The following is an 18,230-nucleotide window of genomic DNA, read 5'->3' on the forward strand; positions in this document are numbered from 1 at the left end:
TCAGGCAATTCACTCACCTCAGCCTCCCAAAGGCACGGGATTACAGGCTGAGCCACTGAGCCTGGCTAAGAGTAACTTTTTAAGCTACACCTAGATCTAGAATCATGTGCTACCTGGACTGGCGAGCCAAATGAGTGGGTAGGAGGCCACCATTGTGGCTGTGCCACCGAGCCAGTTTATCCTGAAGGGGCCTTGTAACCCTTCTTGGTGAAGTTTCCTAAGTAGAGTTGCAGGAGTCCAGGCCACATTTTAGCCAGAAGACAGAAATCCCCAACCTACCAAGCAGCAAATTCCCTCCTTGGAATCTGGCCGGAGCAGTGAATCACCAAAGTGGATTTGCCAGATGGGGGTCGGCAGCACACAAGAAGTGGCTCAGCACAATTGCTCATTTGGATCCGGATCAGAGGTGATGACATCACCCAGGGCTGCAAGTGTCTATTATAGCCATGGGGAGGGGTGAACTCCCAAGACAATGTCATCAGAGGAGCAATGACTGAATGCAAGGGACAACTACTCAGGCGACAGAGGGAGCCTCTGAGAACTGTCACAAAGACTGGTTTTGCGTGATTTTGCAAGTATCTCAAAAACTGTAGTTGGTTCTATAAAATACAGCTGAGGAGCCAAGGAAACGGACACCTGCTGCTCTAAGAGGACTCTACTGGGAACCAAGTCAGGGGACACCATGATCTTAACTTCTCGGGCACCAGAATGGTGAGAAATAAATGTGTTTAAGCTACCCAGTCTGTGGTATACTTTCATAGCATTCCACGCTGAGTCAGCACTTTTATAAGCACTTTACATATATTAACTTACTGAACGCTCTTTTACAGGGAACAAAACAGAGCCACAGAGAATAAGCAGTTGTCCAAGGTAGTGAGTGTAATGCCAGGATCCACATGTTAGCTTCTGGAAGCCACTCTCTCACCTTTCACCTCTCCTATCATAATCACCTCTCCTATCATAATCATACCAGCAAATAGCACATCCAATTATAGAGACGAGGATTATTGACTCTATGTACAAAAGCCAAGTCCTCTAAGTGACTCACCAAGGTGGCTTAAATAGGAAGGTCAAAGTGTCACATTAACAGGTCTGTATGAAATTTAGTCAAAGTTGTATCACTAGTTGAAAAATTAATTTCCTATCACATACGAATGATGACATAATACCAACAGGATACAGAAATTTGATTTTGGTTTAAATTGATCAAGGTGAAGGCCATACATAACAGAAGCCAAACAGTATTTGATGTGATATATCCAGGGAATATTATTTCTCACCAAAAATGTTTTAACCACACACAAATTTAAAGCTGTGTAGGAACATTTATTCACTTGAGCAGACGGCAAAAAGGTTAATCAAAGGAGTGCAGGCTGGGTGCAGTGGCTCACACCGTTATCTCAACAGATTTGCTTGAAGCCAATTCAGGACCAGCCTGGGCAACAAAAGGAGACTCTGCCTCCAAAATTCAGTAAAAACCCAGTGTTTTTTTTTTTGAGTTGGAGTCTCACTCTGTTGCCCAGGTTGTAGTGCGGTGGCATGCTCATGGTCACTGCAGCTTCAACCTGCTGGACTCAGGTTTTCCTTCTGTCTCAGCTTCCCAAGTAGCTGGAGCTACAGGCACACACCACCACCCCTGGCTAATTTTTTGATTTACTGTAGAGATGGGGTCTCGCCAAGTTGCCCAGGCTGGTCTTGAACCCATGGGCTCAGGCAATTCTCTCACCTCAGCCTCCCAAAGCGCTGGGATTATCGGTGTGAGCTACTATGCCCAGCCCAGTATATTTTAAATACATCACTGAAGACCACATATACCCATATGGCAGCTAAACAAGCAAAAATAGCAGTTATTTTCAGTGTTGAGATTCTTCGATTATATTACAAGTTATGTCTGAAACAACTATGTTGCTTTTAGCAGAAATGACGTTTCATCTCAACCATATATGAAAAGCTATAGATTCTAAAGTCATCTAGTATGATAGACCTTGATACTCAGTGTTTAATTACCTTGGAGAAAATGGCGCAAACTTTAAGTCTTCCACATTTTCTTCTACATTGCTAACACCCCACAGCCTAACTCGTGTAATATTACTAGTTATGTTGTTAGTGAAAATTGTTAGTGCTGGTCAATGTTTTCAAACAGCCCTTAACTAAACAGATACTGTTTTGTTTTTTAATCAGGCCACAAACACCAAATTCTGCTTTACAATTAAAACCTAACAAATACTTAGATGACTATTTTCATTATACTTTTTGTATATTTTCAAATATCTAACAATAACCTTTATGTCAAGAAAAAAAAAGTAAAGCATAGTTAGCTCCAGACTCCAACTTCATTTTGTAAAAGAAGACATAACTTAAACCTAAAAATTATGTGCACAAATTTAATGCATGGACTTAAGTTTCACATTTGTGGTATGTTGAAGGATGGGTAGAAATTCAATGATTCAAGGAAAATAAATGACATATTCTTTTTTTTTTTTTTGGAGTTGGAGTCTCACGCCATCACCCAGACGGGAGTGCAGTGACCGCTCCCAGCCACTGCAGCCTCGACCTGCTAGGCTCCGGCGATCCTTCCGCCTCCGCCTTCGGAGTAGCTGGAACTATAGGTGTGCGCTACCACGCCCGGGTAATTTTTGATTTATGTGGAAATGAGGTCTTGCCAAGTTGCCCAGGCGGGTCTCAAACCTGCAGGCTCAGGCAATCTACTCACCTCGGCCTCCCAAAGTGCTGGGATTACAGGCTGAGCCACCGAGCCAGGCCTAAATGACATATTCTTAACATACAACTAGAAAAAACAAAAAACGAATGAAGGAGTTACAATAAAAATCTTTATTTAGGTTTGGTCAGTACAGGTAAGATAGATATACTGGAGTCACAGAGCAATATGCATTAACAGGATACAACAGTTCATAAAAACTGAGTAACTATGCACACAAATTTCTTAAACATTCAGTCACCTAAAGAGAAAATGCACAGATGTATGGTGGAAAAAACTGTATCTACTAACACTGAAACTACTATAGGACTCCATCAGTAAGTCCAACTTTTAGTGATAAAAAACTACTGTACTGGGCAAACTTGGCAGTCATAAACCCACATCTATGCTAACAAGTCTGAATGGTGCATAAGGGTAATAACAGCATGAGTAAGAATGCCCTTACACAGCACAGGTTCTAAATAGACACAGATTTATACAGACATCATTGTGTTATATTTTAAGGAAAGCTTTCCATTTACAACTTCACATTAACTCATATAAAAATAACCTGACCCTACACAAAATGTCCTTTTAGCAACATTCAAAGAAATTAACTGTTACAATTTCCAAAGTGGCAGAGGTATTGAAGCAAAAAAACAAAACAAACAAAAACAAACACACCCACAAGAAGGCAAATTGTGACAAAAGTATGCATTAATTATCTCAACAGTATCCTCTCCCAAATTAAATGACACTGTATAAAAATTTGCTGGAAAAACATTACAAAACGGAACCCTGTACATTTACACTGGAGTCCAAGCCATTCTGCACGTGACGGGAACCCACAGTTCGGTTACCTTTCCCACTCACTGCTTTCTCCTCTTGAGGGTCATGACTGGAGTCTGTGTCATTTGAGTGGTGTGTGAGAGAGTTTTCACTGCCCGTGGGAGAGTCTACACTTTCATACCCCGTACTGAGTTGATTTGTGTAACTACTACCTCCTCTGCCAGTTCTCTCCTCTGAGCTGTTGGTGATCTTATGCCCATTCCCCGGAGAAGAAGGAAAGTCGTCTTCGGCTGTGTTCCCCTCCCTGTGAAATCCAGACCCAGACGTCCTCTGGCGGGAGGAGCTACCATTGCTCGGTCCGTTGGTCAGCCGACTGCAGTCTTTGCTTGTGGCCTCTACCTGCTCTACAGGTTCAGAAGATGTAGTCCTGCTGGTACTCGGTGCTGAGGTCTGAGCCTGCTGCTGTTGGTACTGAGCCAACTGCTGGCGCGTCTCCTTCAGCTGCTGCTGAAGAACCAGAATGGTGCTCTGCATTCCCTCAACTTCTTCGTCAAGTTGGATGATGAAGTCATTCAGTTCTGTGCAAGGGAGAGCCAAACCTGCTTTAATTACTCTAGTAACGTTTAAACACACTTCTAAGTGCCTGCTGCAAAGCAAGCCAGTCAAATAAATACTTATTAAGTAAACAAATACAATTCTAAAATCACAACAATGCATTTTAAAATTTTGCTTGGAACTATAAAATAGTCATTCAAGAGTGAGTTTGTTTAGGGAGACAGCCCATGCTTAAAATAATATACAGCTGGCCCTCCTTATCTATGGGCCCTGCATCCAAGAATTAATTTAATCAACAGTGGAGTGAAAATATCTTTTTAAAAATTGTGTCTGTACTAAGCGTGTACAGACTTGGTTTCTTGTCACTATTCCCTAAACAATACAGTGTAACAACTATTTACGTTACATTAGGTACTATAAGTAATCTAGAAATGGTTTCAAGGGAAGATGCATAGAGACAACATGAAAATACCAGGCCATTGCACATCAGGGACTTGAGCATTAGCAGAATTTGGGAACTGCAGGAGGTCCTGGAATCCATTTCCCATGGGTACCGAGGGATGACTGTATTAAGCAACCAAGGTACATTTGATTTGGGTCATCTTGTAATTACATATACAACTGATTTCAGGCCCCAAAATCTGATCCATGTTTACCTGTGAGCCCACCTTGACCAGACCCCTTATTCTTCACCCTCCTAGCCAGTGCCCTAGCTTCACAGCAGGACTGGCCCTTAAGGACAGTGTGGACCTCTACTCTAACACATTCCAAAGAGGCCTATGCGCTACTCAAAGACTGTTCCATATTTAAGGATGAAAGTCATAGAACGGGCTCGGTGGCTCTGCCTGTAATCCCACGCCTTTGGGAGGCTGAGGTGGGTGGACTGCCTGAGCCCGTGGGTTCGAGACCCGCCAGGGCAACTTGGCGAGACCACATCTCTACAATAAATTAAAAAATTAGCCGGGCGTGGTAGTGCGTGCCTGTAGTTCCAGCTACTCGGAAGGCTGAGGCGGAAGGATCGCCGGAGCCCAGCAGGTCGAGGCTGCGGTGGCCGGGAGCGGCCACCTGCACTCCAGTCTTGGCGACAGAGTGAGACTCCGACTCAAAAAAACTGACTCAAAAAAAGTGACAGAAAATAATTCTTGAAGATTCTGAAAAGACAGTCTTAAAAGGTATTACTTGGCTACTGATCGTCTCTGCAGTTAACCATCACATATGTTAATTTTCAATTTAAAATTTCAAGCAGTTTGGATATTTTCCTTATTATTAATGTCCCTCACAAAGAGGAGAAATAGCACAGATGTGACTACATTTGCACAAAAAAGGATGGAGGCTGACAATTAAATTTGTTCATCTTAGTACTTTTTTTTTTTGAAATAAGGTCTCAGTCTGTCACTCAGGCTGGAGTGCACCTGTGGGATCATAGCTCCCACCTCAGGCTCCCAAGTAGCTGGGAATACAGGCACATGCTACAGCACCCAGCTAATTACTTTTATAGACATAGGGTCTATGTTGCGCCCTTTGTACTCAGATGTCCCTTCTGGGGGGACACCCTAAAAGTCTAGTAAACCACTCAGATGTGCCCTCTCAGGGGACATATAAGAGACTGCTAGCCGGGCTTGGTGGCTCAGCCTGTAATCCCATGCCTTTGGGAGGCTGAGGTGAGTGGATTGCCTGAGCCCACGGGTTCGAGACCCGCCTGGGCAGGCAAGACCTCATCTCTACAATAAATCAAAAAATTAGCCAGGCGTGGTAGCGTGTGCCTGTAATTCTGGCTACTCGGAAGGCTGAGGCAGAAGGATCGCCGGAGCCCAGCAGGTCAAGGCTGCGGTGGCCGGGAGCAGCCACTGCACTCCAGTTTGGGTGACAGAGTGAGACTCCAACTCTAACAACAACAACAAAAAGAGAGATTGCTGATGGTTATACAGGACAAACTTATGCCAGCACAAATTTTTCAAAAATGTATGTTTCCTTCAAGTTTTTCATTCAAATTGCACGAAAAAGCAAATAAAGAGATGGAATATATACTGAGCTATGATCAATCAGTTGAGAAATAGTTTTTAGGACTCATGAATCTGTCCTTACACAATGTCTTCAAGCAACAAATTACATATTAATGCTGGAGAAAGAAAATGAGACTGCACTGTCTGCTCAAATAGAAAAACACCAGGTGGGAGACATCAAATTACTACTGCACAACATGTATCAGTGAACCCACAATGTATGCTGATGACTATTTCACATGTTGCCACACGTTAGAAAAACATAAGACATAAAATTCTGATCTTTTTGTCATAAGTTCCTCAATGTCCAAAATTTCATTAGCCAAATATCATTACAATAAAATAACTGGTTCTAGTCAGGTGCAGTGGCTCACGCCTGTAATCCCAGCACTTTGGAAGGTGGAGGCGAGAGGACTGCTTGAGCCCGGAGGTTCAAGACCACCCCGGACAACTTGGCAAGATCTTGTCTCTACAATAAATCAAAAAATTAGCTGGGCATGGTGGCATGCGCCTGTAGTTCCAGCTACTTGGAAGTCTGAGGTGAAAAGGTCAAGGCTGTGGTGGCGTGAATGTGTCACTGTACGCCAGCCTGGGTGACAGTGAGACTCCAACTCAAAAAAAAAAAAAAAAGCTTCCAAAACTATACTGTGTAATATGAGGCGATTCGTTTTTCATTATTTGGTAAAAGGGTGCAGTCGAGTCGCTGGTAGGTAGTCTGCGAGATGTCTCCAAATGCAAAGGGTTAAATATTACATCCCTCATTCACCAACAGAATCTTTTTTTTTTTTTGAGTTGGAGTTTCACTCTGTCACCCAGACTGGAGTGCAGTGGCTGCTCCCGGCCACCGCAGCCTCGACCTGCTGGGCTCCGGCAATCCTTCCGCCTCAGCCCTCCGAATAGCTGGAATTACAGGCATGCGCTACCACGCCCAGCTGATTTTTTGATTTATTGTAGAGATGAGGTCTCGCTGCCCAGGTGGGTCTCGAACCCGCGGGCTCAGGCAATCCACTCACCTCAGCCTCCCAAAGGCGCGGGATTACAGGCTGAGCCACCGAGCCCGGTTCACCAACAGAATATTAACAACAAATTGTATTATTTTCAGACTATTGGAAATTGCCAAATGTTCCCAAGATTTACACTTAAGAGAAATGGTTAAAGATGTTCTTTTTCAAACACTGAATATAACTGTGTACGTATTAGTAATACAAAACTTTTATCAAACCCTATCCCCTACTAAAAACAAAAACTTAAGAAATCTGCACAATAAGCAATTAACATGGGGAAAAAACAAACTAAAATTAAGTAGCTTTGCTGACTTAACTAAAAACGTTTCATTCATAATCTTATATAATCATAGGCAGAGATTAGCATGAACAGAATCTAATCTAAACATGCCTGGCAGTTTTTTAAAGCCAGTGCAAAGTGAAGTGAACTTAAAAAAAAACAAACAAACCCTTACCATCCTGACTGCTTTTAAGCTCCTCACTATATTTCTTCTGTAAAGCCAACTCTGCTTCAAGTTGTGCAATACGTCCCTGGGACAGCTGCCTTCCAAGCTCTTGATTCTCCTGGATAAGCATTCGACATTTCGCCATTAACTTTTTGCCTGTTTGGCTGCAAAGGAAAGAGCCATCCATCACAAAATGAAGACGAAACTCTCTGTAACCTTCTTTGCTTACAATCATTACATGATAGATGCAACACGTACAGAACAGCACTATGTCACAGCAGATACCACCCTATGATTACCATCTTCTTTTCAGGAACATGTCCATCTTCCGCATTTCAGTATTTTGCCAATACAGCAGCAAAAATAAGCCCTAAACAAAAAGTGCCCAAATGGCTTTTTGTTCTATTACATCAATAACCAATTCTGAAATCTATTTTCATCCCAAATTATCATTTAAAATAGAAACAAGCCAGTAAATTAGCACACATCTTCGATATACCAATGTTATTACAACACTAAAGTCCTTAACACTTTACCAATCAGGAAAGTTCTTGAAAAGGCACATGCAACATTAGTCACAAATGTGTGCTTCTCTGAAGTATCTAATATATGAAAACCAGTGCCTACAATTATAAATGAGTGACAGTATATTTACTCTTGCTAGAAAAACATTTAATAAGGATTCTTCTTCAAAGTCTGTTCTGGTATATTCATCTTCCATACCTCTTTAGAATGCATCTACTGAGGCACATTAAGCAATTACAAATTTTTTTTGAGCCTTAAGACTTTCTCTTAACTCATTTGCAACCACTGACATTAATTTATGTCATTCCAAATTCTGTTCTTGGTTGCCACTGACTGAATTTACCTCATCATGGAAGACTGTCTTTTGGGGTTTATAATCTGAATAAAAATACAAAGTATGGAATGTTAGTCAGAGAGGTGTCTGAGGCAAATACTGGATATGCCTGCAACTTCCAGTTGTATTGCAACGGTGAAAATTTAGAAAAGACCCATTTCATCTGTGCTTAACAAAAGAAATATGTGGGAACCAGCTTCAGATTTTTTTTTATTGTCACCTGCTCTCATATAAGGAAAGTTAAAAATTTGCCAGTCGCGAATGTGTAAAGTTTCTCAATAAAACTTCACTGCTTTTCTTTAGCTTCAGTGATAAAAGTAGAAGTTATTATCATTTTTAAAAGAGTTCTGACTTAAATATTTAATTAATTATTGTGTTATTACCCTCTGACATTTGGACAGACAATTTGACATTCTTGTTACTGTGTTAAGTCCAGAATGACCTCAGTGGTTAATAAACACTTTTTAAATTCTAATCTTTCCTCCTTCTAGCAGGGCTTTCATTTCTGATACATTACACTTCAGTATGCCTTACAACTTTTAAAATGGAAGCACTTTGTAAGCAATTCTCATTCTTTGAAGTAGTGTTACAACGCCTTTTAAAAAATCCATACCATATGTTCTAACTTAATATAATTCAAGCAAAACTTTAAAATTAAACCTCCTTGCAGAAATCTTCAGAACAGTAAAACCTGGGTTACTACTGTTCAAAGGAGCCAAGGTGAAAGCCATTTTAAGCTGGCGCCTGGTAACGGTCTTACGCTTTTTCATGGTGTTCTTGCTGACTGCTAGATTTCTCCCATTTGCCAGTAACACTCTCAGGCTTTAGCCTTCAGTGACATGCACTTAGAAATCAAACAATGAGGAAATGAGAGAGACATGACTGTCAAAATTTCCTTCACTTTACTGCCTATGTTCTCACAACTCTGTTTTCTTGAAAAGTATATAGCATCAGTGTTTGCAACTAACCTGAAATTTCTTACACAGAAAATAGACAACTGTAAAACACATTAATTTGTGACCTGACTTAAACCCCATGCAAAAACGTCACAAATTCAAACACAAAAAGGTTTTGTTTAAAAAGCCATACCTTTTTATAAATAAATGCCCATGCTAAGATTATCCTATCATGCCTAAAACTAGTGGTCACTAAAATAATTCTTAACAAAACAACTGTTTTAAACATTCTGTAACTTTGTTATTTTATTAACTGTAAAATTTGTGTTGTGCTCATCACATCACAAAAAATGATAAATTACAAATAATTTTTAAAAAATAATCTTTAAAATTACAATTCAATTCATTCTGAAAATCAAGTAACCCACAAAGCATATATAATAGAAAAATACGTCAAAAGGATTTTATAAGAAGGAGTGAATACTGTACATTGTTTTAGTTATCAAGGGGAAGGGAACAAGACTATTTTGGAGATTTAACACACGATTACCTAAATGATTAAATATGAAACAAAAACCGTCAAATTACTGAACAATATCCCTCTAAGCACTCTAAAACATATGAGTTGTCACATGAAGTGGGCAAAATAAAAATTGAGAAAAACAGAAAGGTGAAAACACACAAACAAACACACACACACACACACACAACCAACATTCAGTCTATTTGAAATATTCCAGACGGGATGAACTGAGCATTACATGTTTCAAGTAAGTGTTATATTTATAAGACCTGACACACTCTGGCTTATAGCCTAATTTTACAGAATAAAAATCCATTCATGGGTGATTAAAATAAAATGATCCCTTAATATAATGGAACTACAATGTAGCCATTAAAATGTAGTAGTCTAGATACACTAAAAAATGGAGAACTGTCCAATAGATAAAAATAAAAAACAAATCGCAAGTCATAAGTATTTACGGTATGATCACATTTGTTTAAAACCGATATACATAGAATGATTGTATATGCATAGAAATTATCTACCCAAGAGATTGTACAGCAGTTACTGCTCCTGAAGAATAGAACTGAGAAGGTCAAAGTCACACCCAGGAGTGACTCACTTTTCATTTACATCTTTCTCTACAGTATCTCCATTTTGTACAAAAACATGTATTATCTTATTAATTAAAAGAGAAAATTTTAACAATGACCAAAAAAAAAAAAAATAAAAAAGATAGCCCTCAAAGTGACGGTTACCTAAGTGGCAAAGAAAGATGCTGGCTAAATTTGAGTACAAGTTAACAACACATTTTATGAATTAATTCTTGACCTACTAAAAATATACTTAGGCCATTTCTACTGTGATTTTAGTGGCATAAAATACACAGAAAACCCTTATTAATGCATGCATAATAAATTAATTTCAAACAGTTGGTTACTTACCCTCCAACCCTCACAAATAGTGAGAATTTTAGAAGCAAATTTCTTGCTGAAAAGTCACACAAACCACTTCTTCAACCCACCCTCTGCCCCACAATCAGTTCCCTAAAGCACAAACATACAAGATACTTACAATTGATTTGAATGATTAAGAGAGAACTTAAGTCACCCATGTTAAAATTGCACTTAAACGTTGGGACAAGCCGGAACATTTATCTTCCACTCATCTTAGACTCCATTATCACCAAGCGAAATTTGAATTGGTGATTTATAGAATGATCTGACGAAAAAAAAATCACCTCCAGAATTGGATGGAAGCATGAAGATAATAATGCCTCATTTATCTAAATGATCAAATGAATTTACTAGAAATGATCACTATACCTTTTTTCAATTCACAAAATGTCTTACTTAGGCCAGCCCATAGTTCCAACACATTATCTTCTGGCAGGCACCCTGTGAAGCTGTCCCACATTAATTTCTACTGGAATATCCTGGGACAAAGTGTCAAAAAAGTAACAATTGTCAAGTCTCCTTTTATGATACCAGCTGAAAAGTCTTTTAAAAATGAGACAGCGCCTTTTCCTTCACTTTGAAGAGCACAGCAACAGTATTTCCAAAATCAATCTGCTCTCCACAGCCCCCCAAAGTAAGATGTTAAGAGTACAACAAAATCATCATAGTATTCCTTGAACTTAAAAAAAAAAAACCCCAACTATTTCAAGGCACATTTAATTTAATATCAAGAGTGCAATACAAACAGCCCAAATACAATGAAGGAACACATTCCCCCATTAACACCAACGACAATGCTCTTTTAAACATGTGCCTGTTGAATGAAATGAGGATTTCATCGTCACTACTGAAAAAAATAACGCAGTGAGTCTCATCACAGCCAACATCCTTATACAATCTAGTTGTGAAATGAATGTTTATAATGCTTCAAACAGTTTAAACCTGAAGTTTGATACCACACCTTAATGTTTGTACAGTCCTCAGTAAGATTATCTACAGTTTTTGCAACCATTCAAAGAATAAACCTTTGATTAAAACCACAATGATTTAAGGCTCACTCAAGTAATATAGGAGCCCCAAATGAAATGGTTAAATATATAAACTACTTGTACTGACATCTATTATTTGATTCTCATGACTATTAAAAGTTGCTTCTTAGCAAAAAAACAAAAAACAACAACGAAAAAACTCTTTAAAGGCAAAATTCACCTCATTCGAGTTTTGACCCAGAAGTTCAACAATCACGAAGTCCACAGTCTTATTGGCAAAACTGATATACAGTGTCTCTAAGTCACTATGCTTAAGGTTAAGAGCGATGCATATTCCATTTTTACATTTTACTGGAATTTTACATGTTCAATTCACGATTTAAAATCTCTAGGTTTTCATTCCTCCACTGTCTGAAGACACAGTGTGCCACAGACTTAAGACTTCTGTTTCTCCCTCTATTTTCTTCAAACAGAAACATTTCTCAAGTGTCTACATGTCCTAGAAGGGGAATTTTTCGGAGGTAGCCACTTCTTCGGAATAGTCCGACGGCATCAGGCCTCTGAAGCAAGGGGAAGGGGGAAGAGAAAAAAGCTGAAACACAAGGTTCATCTGGTAAGATTTACATTAACCATTACAAGCTGGACAGAATAAAATGTGGCTTTTTTGGCTCAAAAAGTCTGAGTCTTGGTGTGGAAACGAGTACTTGGCTGTCCCACCACAGCTTTCTCGTAGTGGGACTGTCAGGGAAGTCTTGACTGGGGAGTATGATTTGTTTACCTATCAGGCGTAAACTTCCAGGCACTCAGTTCATTTTGGGCTTGTTCCAGTTTGTCTTTAGTCTGTTCCAGTTCACCTTTCATTTTTAGGAAAAACAAGTTGATCGCTGGGTCTACCATTGTTGATCTCAGTTGGGCAACGCTCGGCTGCTGGACTTGCTTGAGGTACTGGATTTGAGTCTATGCAAAGCAAAAGACACAATTACTACTAAATCAAACGAAACACATGTAAGAGGATGGGATCAATGTCCTTTCATTCATTTTATTTACTAAGCCCTCCTCCCTTTGAGCCTAAAATTCTCTAGAAACAAGTACAAATTAAAAACAGCTATGTGACAGGTATGCCAATTACCCTAATCTGATCACTATAATTATATGTATCAAAATATCACTATGCATTCCATGAATATGTACAATTATTATCAATTTAAAAAATAACAAGAAATATAACTATTTATTAAAGGTTTTTCATGTAGGAATTAAGGTTGATTGCATTTCTACATTTGGAACCTTAAAGAGGCTACATCTTATGTTGCAACCAAAATAGCAAAAAAGTTGTTATTTGTTAAAAATGTTGAAAACCCACTGGAAAAAAGCAAAGTTTTAACTATTAATGAGGCACAGAGGCTCATGTCTGTAATCCCAGCACTTTGGGAGGCTGAGGTGAGAGGATTGCCTGAGTCCAGGAGTTCAAGACCAGGCGGAACAACTTGGTGAGATCTCGTCTCTACAATAATAAATAAGTAAATATATATTAGTGACATAAGAGTGGAATCTTTTAGTTTATTTATTCTAATTTTTTTGGAGGGGGGATTGTCTCACTCCGTCGCCCAGGCTGGAGTACAGTGGCACGCTCACAGCCACCCCAGCATCGATCTGCAGGGCTTTGGTGATCCTTCCACCTCAGCCTTCTAAGTAGTCGGAACTACAGACGCACACTACCACACCAAACCAATTTTTTTTTATTGTAGAGATGAGGTCTCACCAAGTTGCCCAAGCTGTTCTTGAACCTGTGGGCTCAGGCAATCCTCTCACTTCAGACTTCCAAGTGCTGGGATTACAGGCTTGAGCCACCGTGCCTGGCCTCTTTTTGCCTACAAAAATTATTCTATGTAGAAGTCCCATAAAATATACCAGGTACAAGATTCTAATTTAAAACACACATTTGCATTTCTTCTTCTTCTTTTTTTTTTTTTTTTAAAGAGACAGGCTTTTGCACAGGCTGGTTTGCAGTGGTGCCATCACAACTCACTGTTACCTCAATCTTCTGGCCTCAAGCAATCCTCTCACCTTGAACTCCCAAAGTGCTAGGATTGTAGGTATGAGCTATGGTGCCCAGCCTCATATTTCCATTTTCAAATATAAAAATATACCATACTTATATCAGTATGAGTTGGCATTATAGCTTTATAAAAGTAAAACTCCATGGGCCTTAAGCCAAAATAAAGGTGAAAAAATTGCTCGAGCCCAAGATATAGACCAGCCTAGGCACATAGTGAGACCATGTCTCCATAAAAAATAAATTAGCTAGGCATGGTGGTGCATGCCTGTAGTCTCAGCTACTCAGGAGGCTGAGGTGAGAGGATCACCTGAAGCCAGGAAGCTGAGGTCACAGTGAGCTATGACCCTGCCACTGCACTCTCCTGGGAGACAAAAAAAAATTTTTTTTTTAAGGCTAGAAAGTATATGACCTAGGCCAAACTGCTTGCTTTTGAGAGATTAAATAAGCCAACTGTTCAAGAATATGGTCAATTCAGTGCCGTGGTTGGGACTAGAATTCTAGTTCTCAGGCCTCCTAACTCCTGGTATAGAGATTTTCCACCGTACCAGAACCCCTCTACTTACATATGAAACCTTCAATTTCGACTTCAGTTGTACTACTTACTAGCACATTAAAAATATATTTCTAAAATATGAAATACAGTTATTAGCATTAATAAGTTCATCATTTTCTTCATATTGAAAGTAGATCTGGCTCAAGATCTTACTCCTATTACGACTTATATATAGGATTAAAGTTAAAATTTCCTACTATAAATTTAGTAAAACATAAATATACTAAGTAAGTTGAGAAAATACTTTAATTGCTGTTTCATTTAGCAAACAGAAACAATCCTTATTTATCTTATGGAGATTTTAAAAAGTAAATCATTTAAAAGTAAATCATTTAAAAAGTACAACTGCTTATTTAATGTAAGGCCAGCTGCTAATTTAACAGGAATAATAAAGTATGTCTTACAGCATACACCATGTGCAGATGTCACTAATCAAAACAATCTATAACACTGACTTGACTTAGTCACTATTTAGGTTTACAGAGTCTCACAACAGTCATCATTTTTACTCATGATAAAAGAGGCAAATCTGACAAGAATAAATTCCATGTGCAACACTGAGTAAAGTGTTTTGAGAGCAAAACCAACAGATTTTATTCATAAACAAAATAAGGAGTAAAACAAGTATTACAAAAAAACCAAGTACAATATTTCTTTGGCTTGCTTATACCTTACGCTAAATATTAACTAAACAAATGTACTCTGATGAACTTGGCAAACAGAAGATTTATAGAGAAACATAGACTAAGGGTAAAAGTGGCAGCTATGTTTTAAAGGACAGATAACTGCCCAGGCACAGTGGCTAATGTCTATAATCCCAGAACTTTGGGAGGTGGAGGCAAGAGGACTGCCTGAGCTCAGGGCTCTGAGATCAGCCTGAGCAACATGGCAAGACCTCATCTCTACAACAAATAAAAAATTATTAGCCAGGAGTGGTAGCACATTCCTGTGGTTCCATCTACTTGTAAGACTGAGGCAGAAGGATCTCCTGAGTCCAGCAGGTTGAGGTTGTGGTGGCCAAGAGTCTGCCACGATACTCCAGCCTGGGTGACAAAGTGAGACTCCGACTCAAAAAAAGGGGACAGACATCTAAGACAATCCTTTCTACTTTCTTCCATTCTCAAGAGGATAAGGAACTCTCCTGCTCAAGGTCAATTGTTCAACTATTTGTTTAACCTATTCCCTCCTGTGTCCTCTGTTATCTTACTTCCAATCCTTTCCACACTTTAAATTCTGTGTCTCTAAACTCCTCTTTCACAATTTCTCTAGAGTCTATATTTTCCAAAGTGTCTCATCTTAAAAAAAAAAAAAAAAGAACAGGCCGGGCTCGGTGGCTCAGCCTATAAACACAGCACTTTTGGAGGCTGAGGCGAGTGGATTGCCTGAGCCTGCGGGTTCGAGACCAGCCCAGGCAACTTGGTGAGACCTCGTCTCTACAATAAACAAACTAGCCAGGTGTGGTAGTGCACTCTTGTAGTTCCGGCTACTTGGAAGGCTGAGGCAGAAGAATCGCCAGAGCCCAGCAGGGTGACACTGGGGTGGCCATGAGTGTGCCACTGCACTCTAGCCTGGGCGACAGAGTGAGACTCCAACTCTAAAAAAACAACAAAAACAAACAAAAACTCTCCTAACCTTGCCTAATTATCAGCCAGTAACTCCCAGTGTCAACTCAACCGCATTAAAGAAATAATCTTACACATGTCTGTATTTGACACATCACCTCCTACTCAAATCACTGCAATCTTGCTTTGCTCCAACCTTCAATTAAAAAAGGTTTTTACTCAACTGGTCAACAGTATCCCGTCAAATCTAGCAATTCAAAATTCCTATTTTAAGTCAAGGTTGCAGTGAGCTGCGATTGTGCCACTGCACTCTAGCCTAGGTGACGGCATAAGACGCTGACTCAAAAAAATAAAAATAAAATTCTGATTTTACGGAACCTTATGTTTGTCTTTGACACTATTACCCATCTTCAGTACCTTTGTGGGGGAAGGGTGAATGCTACATTTCCTCAGTTTTCTGCTCTTCTTTTATAATTTGATCTTTGTAGGCTCTATCCTAGTAGCATCAAGCAGACACACAAAAGACAAACCTGAGAGCCAGCTGTGATTCCTCCCTCAATTTTATCATTCCTTCCATCACACTGATCTAGTCCTATCGATTGTGCCTCTAAAGTAACTATCCTGTCCTCCCAGCCCTCCTTGCCACCAGTGACTTCAACTCATCTGGACTACTTTAAGAGCCTCTCAAATGGTTTTCTTGCTGTAAGTCTTGTTCTTTTCAAACACATCTTCCATACTCAAGCCAGAGTGACCTACCTAGAATGCAAATCTGAATAATCATATAAATTTTTTACTAAAAATTCTTCAGTGCTTCCCTCTCTCCTAGAATCTTATCCAAGATCCCAGACGCTGACCCAATCTCTTTCCACTTTCACCTGAAACTTTATCCTCATCTGCCACATATAATTTGCCCTTTCCTTGTGATTTTGCTTCTGCTGTCCTGTCTGCAAAATATCACTCTATTTTTATTTTTTTGAGTCAGGGCCCCATTCTGTCACCCAGGCTGTGGTGCAGTGGCATGATCACTGCAGCCTTGACCTTTTAGGCTCAGGTGATCCTTCTGCTTCAGCCCCCAAGTAGCTGGGACAACAGGTGTGTGCCACCATACCAGGCTAATTTTTTTTTTTTTTTACTTTTTGTAGAGATGAAGTCTCACTTTGTTGCCCAGGCTGGTCTCAAATTCTTGGGCTATAGGAATCCTCTTGCCTTGGCCTCCCTAAGTATGGGTGTTACAGGTGTGAATGCCCATACCCGGTTCAAAATCTCACTTCATAACTAAAAAAAACAGCAAGCTGTTCTGCTGGCCTGTGCAGGGGAAAGCTGTAAAAATAAATATACATATGGATAGAAAAGTTTAGGTTCTAGTTGAAATAATCTTAAAATCCAGGTTGAGAAGACAAGAGTGATGGGCATATCCAAAGACTTTGATCGGGCATTAGATGATCAAATCGGCCAGTATCTGCAGGCCAGCTGGAGAATCCGAGGTCAACAGCACATACTGTCTAGGCAAGAGCTAAGAACCTGAACTATGATGTCAAGAGAGGTATCAGGAAGAGAAAATAACTGAAGACTTCACAGGTGATAGCATGCTGATGGTTAAGACTCATTCTTTGCAAAAACAGGAAGATCTGTTAAGACAATCACTGTTAATCATGGAGAAATATAAGCAGTAGTAAGGACTCAAACTAAACTGGTAGAAACGAAAAGAGAATATGTGGTGAGAAAGAGAAAATGATAAAGGCTACTCTTATTTTACTTTTTTTTTTTTAAAAGATGGGGGTCACTGTCTGTCACCCAAACTAGAGTGCAGTGGGGCAATCACAGCTCACTAGTTTCAAACTCCTGAGCTCAAGCAAGTCTTCCGCCCCAGCCTCCCAAGTAGCTGGGACTACAGGCATGTGCTACTACACCTGGCTCATTTTTCTATTTTTTGTAGAGATGGGGGTCTTGCTACGTACATCAGCCTGGTCTTGAACTCACACCTTGGACTCTGAGAGTGCGGGGATTATAGGCATGAGCCACCGCACCCAGTCAAATATTATTATTGTCTTTAGCAAAGCAACAGACGGAGAAGTGATTTTGTAAAAAGTGAAGGAAGAGAGAATAGAAACTTCTGTGGAAATGCAAATAATCTCTGCACAGGATGTAAAAAGACTATGATTGAGCCCTAAGGAACATTCTATTGAAGAGAGAAGAAACAGGAATAAGACTGTGGCCATATACATTTAGTGTCGCCAATTATTAACCCATCAGAAGGTTTTAAAATATGTATACCAGCCGGGCTTGGTGGCTCAGCCTGTAATCCCGCGCCTTTGGGAGGCTGAGGTGAGTGGATTGCCTGAGCCCGAGGGTTCGA

General features: G+C 39.8%; 1 protein-coding gene across 4 annotated transcripts in view; it reads right to left on the reverse strand.

Annotated features, from left to right (window-relative positions):
* Window positions 1–2,811: 2,811 nt before the first annotated feature.
* Window positions 2,812–18,230, reverse strand: part of WTAP (WT1 associated protein) — a 35,900-nt gene continuing 20,481 nt past the window's right edge. For 2 of the 4 annotated variants that reach the window (XM_008074377.2, XM_021707178.1), the window contains 3 exons: window positions 12,479–12,657; window positions 7,505–7,659; window positions 2,812–4,065 (listed from right to left, as the gene is read on the reverse strand). In XM_008074377.2, the coding sequence (XP_008072568.1) occupies window positions 3,482–4,065; window positions 7,505–7,659; window positions 12,479–12,657 (918 nt within the window). In that variant the 3' untranslated portion in view covers window positions 2,812–3,481. Of the gene's footprint in view, window positions 4,066–7,504; window positions 7,660–11,412; window positions 12,658–18,230 lie in introns of those variants that run through there. The other 2 variants (XM_008074378.1, XM_021707179.1) reach the window with 2 other exon arrangements.

The sequence above is a fragment of the Carlito syrichta genome, unplaced genomic scaffold (assembly GCF_000164805.1).
Source record: "Carlito syrichta isolate Samal-C Ts95f unplaced genomic scaffold, Tarsius_syrichta-2.0.1 Scaffold316421, whole genome shotgun sequence".
NCBI lineage: Eukaryota > Metazoa > Chordata > Mammalia > Primates > Tarsiidae > Carlito > Carlito syrichta.